The following is a 13083-nucleotide window of genomic DNA, read 5'->3' as shown; positions in this document are numbered from 1 at the left end:
AGTTACTGTTAGGCTTCACAAAAAATGACTATAATATGTAAGATTTATCTTGCAGGAAAAAAAAAATCTTACTAGGATAATCCTTTTCATCAGGGTAGTAATATTCAGTGAATTCAATATGAATAGCTGACATCTCTGGTGGAAGATAAAGTGACTTTTTATTGCAAGAGATTAGTGTTTTAGGGGAAGAACGACATTGGTCTGCTGTAGAGACCTGAAAAAGAAATGAAAAATGTTATTAATATACTACTTGATTTTTATGAATTATTCAGTATAGCACCCAGTAGTGCAAGACTGTTCTACCTAACAGCGGCGGGGCAATTATTTTGGGCGGACGGCCGCTTACTGAGTTTTGGCAAGCCATTGAGGGCTGCATAACAGGCAGCCAGGGGCAGATAAATATTAATTTTCTAAATTTTTTACAGGTCCCATGGGCCAGACAGAATGGCTTGGCAGGCTGCATCTGGCCCATGGGCCGCATTTTGCCCACTCCTGACCTAACAAATGGTATCTCCACTAACACTAAGCACAGTGTAGCAAACCCCACTATATATCTCTAGTTGCACCTGGTATGAGCAGTGATGTATATGCAGCCACAACACCAGTGTTGGCGGTCTGAATGCACCCCATTGTTCTGGGGTATACGTACAGCAGAAGAGGTGTGCTGCTAGTGCCACATACCCTGAATCCACAAATGCCAGGACACAGCAGGCACATGCAGAAATCACCCTTATCTCCATTATCTTCCCTATCTTTACTAGCTGCAAACATTGGAGCTGTCCAATGTTCACACAAACAAGAACCAGATTGCTGCACTATCAACACCATGACCCTGAATACAGACTTCTATGTTAAAAAAGGGGGGCATGTCTGCAAACTGGGCAGTCTGAAGGATTTCCACCTGTCAGGAGAAGACGACTCCAAAAGAAACTCTCTCCACCTCACTCTCTGCACTACCCTGGAACCACTGACGCTGCCAGATGGCAGGCAGGATTTGGATTAAGCAGTGTCCAGTGCAGCGCTCGTTACTAGGGATCCAGGTTTTCTATGGAAAAATCACAGATTTCCCCCCTTTTAACAGAGCAAATTGCAGATTTTTCCCTTTAAAGAAGAAAAACCCACCCCAGGAAACTGCAGGTTTCCTTTGCAGGCTGTCTGAGTTCCAGCCTACAAGGGGCTGCTTGGGCTGGAGGGAGTGGGAGGAGGGAGATCAGAGGCAGGGGGCCCATGTACATATGTGTGCACACACATGCATGTGAGCAAAATGCAGCCAGGCAGCATGGTAGAACTCTGCAGGTAAGTCGGGGGGGCAGAACTGATGCATGGGGGGCATAGGCAATGCATGGCAGGGTTGGGGGGGGGAAGGAGTTGTAAGCAATGCGTCAGGGGAGCACATGCCCTCCCAGATAGCTGCACTCGCACTGGGCTTCAGCCTGGCCAGACTGGAACTGGGCAAGAGCTGCCTCTGCAGCCCAGTGGGTGGGACCTAGCACAGGAGGGCAGAGTGGGTCAGGGAGGCTCAGAGCTGCTGCTGCCGCCACCACCAGAACACCATACTTCCATGGCTGCCAAGGCAGGGTGCCCTCTGTCCCCCCGGCATCAACAGGGGGGCACAACTGCCTCTGTTCCCCTCCCTGTCTCTTCTACAACTCCCCCTGCTCCCCTCCCCCCTGCTACCCAGTCCAGGAAGGGTGGGAGTTCCTCAAGGGACTGATCCTGCAGGCACAGAGGGGTACCATCCCAATCCACATAAAGGGAGGCAAAAAAGCCAAGAAACCCTCTTGACTAAGCAGGGAAATCCAGAGGAGCCTACATGGGAAGAGAGGCCTACAGGCTGTGGAAGCATGGGGCAGCCACCAAGAAGGAGTATGCCTGCTTGGCTCACGCTTGCAGGGAAGCAGTGAGAAAGGCCAAGGCATAAACGGAACTCAGGCTGGCAACAAAGAAGGACTTTTTTGTTACCCTTAAGTACATAGGGAGCAAGAAGATGGCACAGGGTAACATAGGGCCACAACAGGACTGTAACCGATAGGATGGACAAAACTGAGCTTTTAAGTGATTTCTTTGCATCTGTGTTCCTGGACATGGATACAAACACACCTCCCAATGAGATTTTAGTCTGGCATGAGAGAGATACCAATCCACTAACAGCTAGCAGTGACCTAGTGAAGGGGAACTTGGAGGGGTTGGATGTATTTAAGTCGGCAGGCCCCAATGATCTTCACCCAAGGGTACCTAAGGAATTGGCCGGTGTCCCAGCAAAACCACTGGTGCAACTGTTAGGGTGCTTGTGGCACTCAGGACAGGTCCCAGAAGACTGGAAAAGGGCCAATGTGGTCCCTATTTTTAAGAAGGGGAGGAAGGAGGAACCGGGCAATTATAGGCCGGTTAGCCTCCCCTCTGTTCTTAGCAAGACCTTAGAAAAGTCATAAAATATCACATTTGTGGGGGGCCAGCAGGTAAAACAATGTTATGGAGCAATCAGCATGGGTTTATAGCAGGCAGATCCTGCCCGACTAACCTGGTCTCTTTTTATGACCGGGCCACAAAGTTCTTAGATGCAGGAGTAGAGATAGATGTTACTGGATTTTAAAAAGGCTTTTGACACAGCATCACACCCAATTCTTACAAGTAAACTAAGCAGCTGTGACGTGAATTTTTTCATAGTCAGGTGGGTAGAAAACTGGCTTATGGGACAAACCCAGAGATGGTTGTGGATGGGTCAGTTTCTACCTGCAGTGATGTGGGCAGTGGTGCCCCCCAAGGCTCTGTCCTTGGACTGGTACTGTTCAATATCTTCAGTGATTTGGATGAGGGTATAGAGAGCATTCTGTCTAAATTCCCAAATGACACCGAACTATGGGGTATAGTAAACACACTAGAGGCCAGGGACCAAATTCAGGAGGATTTGGATAGACTGAGGAAGTGGGTGGATCAGAACAGGATGCAATTCAACAAAGATAAGTGCAAAGTGCTGCACCTGGGGACAAATAATCACCAATACACTATAGACTGGGAAGTACCATTTTAAGTAGCACAGCAGCGGAAAGGGATCTTGCAATCATAGTCGATGCAAAAATGAACATGAGTTGCCGAAGTGATGATGTAATAATGATGCCGAAGTAAGGCTAACTGCACTCTTTCTTGCATTAGTAGGTGCATCATGAGCAGGTCTAGGGAGGCGATACTTCCCCTCTATGCGGCATTGGTGAGGCCACATATGGAGTACTGCATCCAGTTTTGGGCGTGGCACTTCAAGAAGGATGTGGATAACCTGGAATGGGTTCAGAGGTAAGATCCTAAGACAACATATTGAGGGACCTGAATCTCTTCATCCTCTGCAAGAGATGGCTGAGAAGTGATCTTGTGGCTGTCTACAAACTCATCAGGCGGAGTCTGTTTACCAGACCACCCCTGGGGGTTACTAGAAACAGTGGCCATAAATTGAAGGAGACCAGATTTAGATGGAACATCAGAAATAAATTCTTTACATTGAAGGTTTCCAAAATATGGAATGGACTTCCAAGGGAGATGGTGCTTTCCCCTACCCTGGAGGTGTTCAAGAGGAGATTAGACAAACACCTGGCTGGGATTACTTGACCCCAGTGCTCTTTCCTGCCCAGAGCAGGGGATCAACTCAATGATCTAATAGGTCCTTTCTGACCCTAGAAATCCATGAAATCCTTCTCCAGCCTATGTTCCCCCTTCCTCCCCAGCCTTTACCCCATTCTCAGCTCTACCTCCCCCTTCCCTCCATCCTTACCCTTGCTCCATGCCAGTAGGCTCCACCCCTGCTTCAGCCTCGGGCACTGAGCACAGACCCAGCCCTGCACTGTGCAGGCTGTGCGCTGCAGCTCTTGGGCCAGGCTGGGACTGCGCTCAGTACCCTGGGCTGCAGCATGGACAGACTGCAGAGCAAGGGGGAGGGAGAGAGAGAGAGTTGGGAGACCAGAGGCTGCATGGGGAGGGGAGCAGGAGGGATGGCAGGTGCAGAGATGGCAGCCAGGAAGTAGCTATAGCCAGGTAGGGGCTGAAGCCCAAGCCACAGCAGCTGCCCGCTCCCTCCCCCCCACCTCCCTTATATGCAGTTCTAAAAGGGGCAACCTCTCGCCCCCCACTAAATGGGGAAAAAAACCTTGTCTTAGAACTGAGTAAATACGGTCATTTGTCCAAAATCCCAATCATATTAGATTTCCTTAAGCATACATTAAGTTTTAAAAAAAATGCCTGCTGGCCGAACAAAAAATGGTTTTACTCAAGGTTTTTTTTTGTTTATTTTTTTACTTGTCAGCTTCCTACTCTCAAAATAGCTGAGTTGTTTTTAATATCCAATAGGTGCTGATTTGTATTGCATTTAATTTTACATAAGCATAGGTAATGATTGTGGATAGCTAACACCTATAAGACTTTCTTCCCAATCCAGATATTTTTAAGTTACATATATTTCATGTAATGAAAGTTAAGTTACATATATAATACATGTAATAATGTGATAACTATGTATTTATACAAACTGCAAAATACAAAATATCTACTTAAAATAAGAAGCTTTCTACCCATCCAACAAAAACAATGACAATCAGTGAGAAAATGGAGATAGAGGCAAAAGGAGTAAAGCATCTAAAATAAAGCAAAAAAAAAATCTAATTCCTCAAACAGCTACACTGCTTTACAAATAAAGATGAAGTATAGGGAAAAACCCATTTCAAACCCAAACATGGCATCTGGCAGTATCATCACTTTAACTAGGTTACTGGAACTGGCATAGCACCAAAGGGCTGGGGGACTGGTGAGATCAGAGTGACTGGAAGATCCACTGATTGAGCACATACATAACATCTTTTCTTGGCAGGTTTCTTGTAGAACCTCAGCTGTAATTCAAAGCTCCCCTTTTCCAGTTGAGCCCGATACTACTGCCATTCTCTCCTTGAGGGTAGTACAGCACCCTGTACCCCACACCTATGATGATGCATGTGGACTAAAGAGAACAACTAAAGCAGCAGCAAATGAAGAAGAATTTGAATATAAAAATATAAAATAATATCCATTATACAATATATAGTTTGCAATAATACTATATTATACTGTAAAACATCCAATTAAAAATACTACTTTAAGTGAAGGATTTAAATAGCTTTAACATTATGCTGAAATACATAAATAAATAAAATGCATGTCTAAGAAAGCAAAGACAAGACATTCAAAATGCCAAGGTACATTATTGTCTGGGTCTAATCTAGTGATTCTCAACCAGTGTGCCACAGCACCTTGGGATGCCACCAGATGTTTTGAGGGTGTTGTAGTGTATGAAGACATAAGTGAGGTGTTAGGAGATAAGCAGATACAGCACAGGCTCAGCTTGTCCCTGCCTGGATGATCCCCCATCCCCACTGCCAGGTCCCTCTGGAATTAAGCAAGCACTGTAATCTACAAATTAGTTTTTGAAATTGTGTACCACTTAATTCACAAAAGTTACAGAGAAGTACATCGAGTTCAATGAGGGGGTGTCTCAAGTACAAAAAGATTCAAAATCACTTGTCTAATCCAATAAGCCAGTGGAAAGATTTACATTGACCTTAATAGACTTTGGATCAGGGTCTTTAAAAAGTTACGGCTAATTAACAGTCGAGGAAAAAAAATGAAACTAGCAAAGGCCCCAAATTCCTCAACCAGAAAAAGTATGTACCTGGTATATATTGAAATCTGCAAGTCTAACCACAAGAGGACTAGACACCAGTTTACCCTTTGGTTGCTGGGGAGATACAGAAGAAGTCCTAGAAGTTCCTTTAGGCATCTGTTCTTTGCCTGGAAGAAACGAGAGTGACCGTGATCTAAAATTATAGTCCAATAGTGGATATAATTAATATTCACAGAAGACAGCAAAGTAAAGAATAATGCATGAACGGCAATAAAGTACCTGCTTGTATATTTTGAGGAGAAATGTGAGGTGGAGATTTAGTAGGAGAATCTATGTTATGATCCTTCACGGCCTGTTTAAGTAATTCAACGTTGCTTTCAAACTCACGTAATAATTCTTGGGCCCATCCACTTCTGGTTTTGGTGGCATCATTAAAATGCATCCAGTGACTACAATTGTCTCCTGAAAATAAGAGAAACATGGCCCAAACCTAGCATACAGTTTCCATTTGAAGTTTTGAAGAAAATCTACAGATTCTATGCAGCTCTTTTTAGTTAAACAGATCTTCAAATCTCACTACCTCTAATAATCTAGTAATGTACATTTCATATAGTAATACAAATCACAAACTCACTACATCATTCAACATTGTTGCCTGCTGCCCATTGCCCCAAATAGATAGCTAACATTCAGTAAATAAAAAAGTGTGTTTTTTGAAAAACCACATTTACTATGTAAATGTTCTTTCAGTGATGTGAGTGATATCCATAAAAATTCTATTTGTGGTTACGAACAAGCCATTACCTTGATATTAAGAGACAGGCCAGCTAAGAACAACTATGCCTTCTCTCTTCCTTTCCCACTAAAAAGCACGTAGACTTAATACAATACTTTCAAGGAATAATGAATTTAAAAGCGTGGATGAAATATCACATTCCTGCTCTACAGATTTCTGAGATGACAACACAAGCAAAGTAGGACAAAGAGGCCAACTAAGCTCCATTCGAATGAGTTCTATTCAGCTTGATTTTCTTGCCACAAAACACAGCAAATACCAAGCAGAAACAAATGTATTTAGACAGTCTTTGCAAATACTGGGTTTGCAAGCACTTTAGAGGACAGAATTGGTTTTCAAAATGACCTTGATGAATTGAAAAAATAAATAGGGTGAAATGTAATAAAGAAAAGTGCAAAGTACTACACTCATGAAATAATAATTAAATGCATAAATACAAAAAAGGGGAAATGATTAGGTAGGCTGCAGTACTGCGGAAATATATCTAGACAGTCGAGATAACAAGCAGAATAAATCAAGGTAATATTGCTGAAAAGGGAGAATGGTATACTGGGATGTATTAACAGATGTATTGTATGCAAGTCATGGGGAATGATTTCCCTGCTCTGTTCTCCTTGATTACTATACTGTGTCCACACCTCAACAAAGATGAGACAAACTGAAGAAAGTACAGAGAACACCAATAAAAATGAGAGAGGTCTAGAAAGTATGTCATGTGAGGAAAGACTGGAACAAAAGGGATTGCCAATCCAGAGAAGACCGAGAAGACGGAGACAGGGGGTTGGACCAGATAACCCTTGAGGTCCCTTCCAACACTATGATTGGATAACAGTATTTTAAAAATGTTGTTATACAAATAAGGATTGTATATATCTATACACATATGGAGAGACAAAGACAGAGACAGGTAAATGATTGGATTAAAGCATTCAAAATGTTGATTCTTAGATGTTAGGGTCGGAAGGGACCTCAGTAGGACATTGAGTCCGACCCCCTGCCCTGGGCAGGAAAGAGCGCTGGGGTCAGACGACCCCAGCTAGGTGCTTATCCAATCCTCCTCTTGAAGACCACCATGGTAGGGGAGAGCACCACCTCCCTTGGAAGCCCATTCCAGATTCTGGCAACCCTTACTGTGAAGAAGTTCTTTTTAATGTCCAACCTAAATCTGCTCTCCATCAATTTGTGACCATTGTTCCTAGCTACTCCAGGGGGTGCCCTAGTACATGCCCTGCTGCCCTCCCCTGATTAATTTATAGGCAGCCACAAGATCACCTCTCAGCCTTCTCTTGAAAAGCCTGAAGAGATCTAGGTCCCTTAGTTTCTCCTCACAGGGACTTGCCTGCAGGCCTCTGACCATACAAGTGGCCTCCTCTGAACCCTCTCAAGATTCTCCACATCTCCCTTGAAGTACAGCACCCAAAACTGGACACAGTACTCTAACTGCAGCTTGTCCAATGCCACGTAGAGGGGAAGAAGATATACAGGTATATATCTGTATCTCTCTCACCATTTTTTTTTTTTTACTGATGCAGAGGAGGCTGAAGTATTTAATGCCTTTTTTACTTCCACCTTCACAAATAGGTAGGTATCAGATGACAAGCCCAGTTGGCTGCAAAGACAGGAAAGGAAAAAACAGCCTAGAATAATGGTAGACCAGGTTAGGAATTACTTAGAAAAGCTAGATGCTGTAAGTTGGATTCATAATTGGTTGGATGATGGTTTTTAGCAAGTAGGCATCAATGGCTATGTCTGGTTGGTAGAAGGTATCAAGTTGGGTTCCTTAGGTGTCTGGCCTAGGTCTGGTATTGTTTAAAATCTTTACAAATAATTTGGATGGTGGGACTGAGTGCTCACTTAGCAAATCTGCACATGACACCAAGTTGGGTGGAGTTGCAAACATCTCAGAGGGTACAACTAGATCTAGTATGACCTGGACCAACTGGAAAAATGGTCCACAATCAATCAGATGAAGTTTAACTAGGACTCATGCAAAGTCCTGCACTTGGGACAAAATAACTGAATGCACAAATACAGATTGGGGAATGACTGGCTAGGTTGCAGTACTGCAAAAAAGGACCTGGGGTTTATAAAATGAATAAGTTGTTGAAGAAATTGTGGCTGTAGGGGAAAGGACCTGGAGCAACGACCTCAAAATGAAGCAGAAGAAACTTAGTTTGAAGATTAGGGAGAACTTTTTGACTATAAGGCTGGTCAAGTATTGGAACAGTTACCTAGAAAAGTAGAGAATCTACATCCCTGCAAATTTTCAAGATGGGGCTGGAGAACAGACACTTGGCTTGGATGCTTTAGTCAGGGATGATCTTGCCTTGAGCAGGGGGCTGGACTAAATGACCTCATGAGGTGTCTTCTAGCCCTATTTTCTTATGACTATGTATGGGGGATTTGCAGCAAAGACCTGAATTTTACCCATCTTTCTACCTAATTTAACAGTCACAAAAATAACTGTCTTCAATGACCAATGGTAAGAACAGCAGGTGATCAGGGGCTCAGCGTGAGCACTCATCATTTTTGTCAACATTTAACTGAAGGCCCAAGAAACAAGAGATCCTAAATGGTAGGAAGAGGTGTGCATGTCTTTTTAGGAATTTCCCCAGGATTTGGAGCTAAGAGACAGCAAGACTTTGTACAGCAAAACAATAAAGTAAATATTGCCATGTGCATTTGGATAAAATTGAGGAACAAGCCAAATTGCTTTAAAAGGAAGCAAGCAGTTTAATACAACAGCCTTAGTCCTGGCTATCAGAGAAGGCAGTCACTGTATTTGGCCTTAGACACCAACCCAGTTGAGGATTTTCTTTTATGCAGAAAGAACAACTGTCCATGACAGAACTGTCCATTTCAGGAGAGGCCATTCAACCAGCATCCAGGCAGGCATATGCAGGAATATTAGCCACTGTTTTACAAAAGTATATCTGGTAGGACCAGTGAAATCATAGGTTCACAACGTCCAAGAACCAAGATCACTTGGCATATGCTAGTAACCTTTCCTCAAGGCCCTGTGTATCCTGGATATAGATGGAAAGGCAGACTATCAGAGCATAAAGTATTAGAAAGGTGTCTGATACAGAGCCTGGCACTGATTTCTCTTGAAAAAATCTGACATTTGTCTATGGATCCATTTATAATGTTTTATAACAATTGTGCCTGTAGAAAGTACCAGGAAGAATTTAGTTCTTGACAGGCTACTTGTGGTTCCTTGACATATCTCCTTCAAGGTAGTCCAAAGTACTCCGTAGGCTAAAGAGGTGAAACATTATTGACTTGCTTGCTGATGGATGCACCACATGTACTTTCTGGTAGGGCAGCTGTTTTTAATTTGCTCGTTGATACAGAATTTCCCTGGTGTTGTCCACAGCATTCAGTAATGTCAGACCTGTCAATAGGAGAAATGCTTTGCACACCAGTATGGCAGCTTTGAATTCATGACTACGGAAGGCCTGACTTCCTTAAAGGACCATTTTCCTTAAACTTTCAGCTAACGAGGGTATACACCTCACTCTGAATGAAGGCTCCTGTAACAAGTCATAGTCTGCATAAGATTACCAAAAACCTTACTCTGCTATACACTTAGGTTGAATCAACCTGCCAATCTAGTGAAGGCAGGAATGCCCATGGAACTATGACCTCCTGAACCATGCTGGGTTTGTCTGCAGAAACCCTGACATCATTCACCTTTGTAAAGGTTGCAAATGATATCTGGCATGCTGTACAGCATGCTAACATGTTACTCGGGAGTTTTACACATCTCCACCGGTCTCCTAGTATTAGTCTGTAGTTGACTAATAGCCTTGCATAGACTGATATTTCACTAGGGAAGTATATATACTGGACAAACTGGAATCTAACACTATCCAGATGAATCCTATTGCTTTGAGTCAGAATCAGTGTGCAATGGTCACTGCTGATCTTGAACTCAAGAGCACTAAGAAGTTTCTTGTCCAAGTAAACTTTATCACCTATTGGGAGGTGATGATTTTCCTTGCACCAGTCCCTTGCACCCTTACTGCCCAAGAAGAGGACTTTATGGATTCCTTGCCATCATATCTATGCAGTCACCACAGCTAACTTTGGTGCCTATTCAAAGGTCGTGGACAGGGTGAAAAGACAAGACTGTATTGATGGGAGCATTTCTACAAAGACATTTCAGTGTTTGTCACTGATCTGGATGCCTTGGTGCTCAAGAATCACACATAAATACACAGGATCCAGTGAGGAAATGTTACAGGAAAGGGCCACCATCCAGAATTTGACAACAGGCAAGGAAAATGATGATGATCTTTCAATCCCCTTTCTTTTTTGCGGTTAAGTAGCAGTGGAACTAAACCCTTCATCCTGATAGCAGGAGGCACTTTCTCCACAGCTTCTAGTTAAACAGCTGCTCGGGATATGTTTCTCAGAAAAGACCCAGGAACCAGAATGCCTTGAAACTGGGATAAGATACCCTTTGTAAATGATCCTGATAACTCACTGATCAGAGCTCATCCCAAGACCAGGGACTCAAGAAATGAAACAGGCAGTTGTCATGGAGAATGGAAGCTGGGAGAAGGATGCAAATTCTTGACATAGCTATTGAAACTGATTTTCACCTGAAGCCCTAGGTTGTACGGCAGCCAAAGATGAAGAAGAGAGTTGCTCTCCTTGAAATTCTTCTTCCAGCATTGAGGACCACTACAGAAGGTAATATTGCCACTGCAGCCCTTGTCTATAGTACTCTCAGGAATTTTTGGTTTGAGGCCGAGATATTCAGCCCCAAAAGACCTCGGCTTGGTTGTATCAAAATTCCTTGCAACTCCCATCTCACAGGCACAGCCATCAACTTGGCCACTACATAAGAAACCTTAAATGCCACTTGAGCACCGTTCATGTCTCAAACTGGCCTTCTGACGTGACATACTCAGTTCTGCTAAAAGCTCTTTCAGGATTTTATCAATGAAGTTGAACCTTTAGTTCTACTATGAAAACTAATGGATGGTGGATTCACTAGTGATTGACTGGTGATGCCCTTTCAGAGAATGATCACCTTTGATTTGTTCTCTCTCTTCTTCCACATGGTTGTATTAGTAATGAGGTTAGGTTGCATTTGTCTCTTCTGTAAGGAGTACCTGGCTCTGGAGAACACAGTGGGGATATTGTCTGAAATAAGCATTCACTCCCTATCGGGAGGGGACTAGTATAAACATGGCTTATAGGGATTAGAAAGGAAGGCATATTGCTGGAAATATGATGGAATGCACTCCCTGTGACACTCATCTCCTCACACCTCAGGATTTTTCTCCTTGGCTGTGTAAGTTCCCATGGTAGCAATAGAGGCTGAAGGAAGAGGCTGTGGCATATGCCTCCAACAAGTGAAGAGAAAGATTAATGCACCCTTTAATGTCTTATGAATCAGTACTGAGAAATGAGAAGCTACAAGAGGTCATCACAAAACCTAAGAGGTAAGTAATACTTGTGTCACAGAAAATCACATATAACAACAAGAGCAAACATGCATCGCTGCCTGCCTCTGGAACTGAACACTATTTACAAACTGAAGCAGCACTTTGTGCCACAGCATCTAGTGCTGGTACAGATGATAAAGGAACACAGGAGCAGTATTCTCTGTGTCAGAGATTTCATAGATTTCATAGACATTAGGGCTGGAAGGGACCTCGGGAGATCATTGAGTCCAGCCCCCTGCCCAAAGGGCAGGAAGTCAGCTGGGGTCATAGGATCCCAGCAAGATAAGCATCCAATTTGCTCTTGAAGGTGTTCAATGTAGGTGATTGAACCACCTCCGCTGGCAGACTGTTCCAGACCTTGGGGGTTCGGACAGTAAAGAAATTCTTCCTTATGTCCAGCCTGAAATGGTCTTGTAGTAGTTTATGACTGTTCGACCTCGTCATCCCTTGGGGCACTCTGGTGAACAATCGTTCCCCCAGATACTGGTGGTCACCCCTGATAAACTTATAGGTGGCGATCAGATCACCCCTGAGCCTGCGCTTTTCCAGGCTAAAGAGCCCCATGGCTCTCAGCCTGTCGTCATAAGGTCTGTTTTCCTGACCTCTGATCATGCGCGTGGCTTTTCTCTGGACTCTCTCAAGCTTCTCCACATCCTTTTTGAATTGTGGAACCCAAAACTGGACGCAGTACTCCAGCTGCGGCCTCACCAAGGTGAGTACAAGAGGAGAATGACGTCCCGGGATTTGCTTGAGAAGTGTCATGGATGCAAGCCAGTGTTTTGGTCGCTTTACTAGCCACAACATTGCATTGCAGGCTCGTGTTCATCTTGTGGTCAGTGCTGACCCCCAAGTCTCTTTCTTCCGTAGTGCTAGCGTGCTTTGCCCCAAAGTTTGGTGTCATCGGTGAACTTGGCCAGACCGCTTCTGACTCCAATGTCCACATCATTAATGAAGATGTTGAACAATATGGGTCCAAGGACAGAGCCTTGGGGGACCCCACTGGTCACAGGACACCATGATGAGTGACTTCCATTTATTACTACCCTCTGGGTCTGACCATGGAGCCAATTTTCCAGCCAGTGGATCGTGCTGGACTCAAGGCCACAACTGGCTAGTTTCACCAAGAGGTGATCATGGGATACCAGAACAAAGGCTTTTTTGAAGTCAAGATATATGACATCAATCTCTTC

General features: G+C 43.8%; 1 protein-coding gene across 3 annotated transcripts in view; it reads right to left on the bottom strand.

Annotated features, from left to right (window-relative positions):
- Window positions 1–13083, bottom strand: part of BLTP3B (bridge-like lipid transfer protein family member 3B) — an 83521-nt gene that overhangs the window by 19719 nt on the left and 50719 nt on the right. For all 3 annotated transcript variants that reach the window (XM_090042847.1, XM_090042848.1, XM_090042849.1), the window contains 3 exons: window positions 5918–6100; window positions 5687–5805; window positions 73–214 (listed from right to left, as the gene is read on the bottom strand). In XM_090042847.1, the coding sequence (XP_089898973.1) occupies window positions 73–214; window positions 5687–5805; window positions 5918–6100 (444 nt within the window). The remainder of the gene's footprint in view (window positions 1–72; window positions 215–5686; window positions 5806–5917; window positions 6101–13083) is intronic.

The sequence above is a fragment of the Crocodylus siamensis genome, chromosome 4 (assembly GCF_052110815.1).
Source record: "Crocodylus siamensis isolate JL-2025a chromosome 4, ASM5211081v1, whole genome shotgun sequence".
In the NCBI taxonomy this organism is placed as follows: Eukaryota; Metazoa; Chordata; order Crocodylia; family Crocodylidae; genus Crocodylus; species Crocodylus siamensis.
This window is presented reverse-complemented; position numbering and strand designations above follow the sequence as displayed.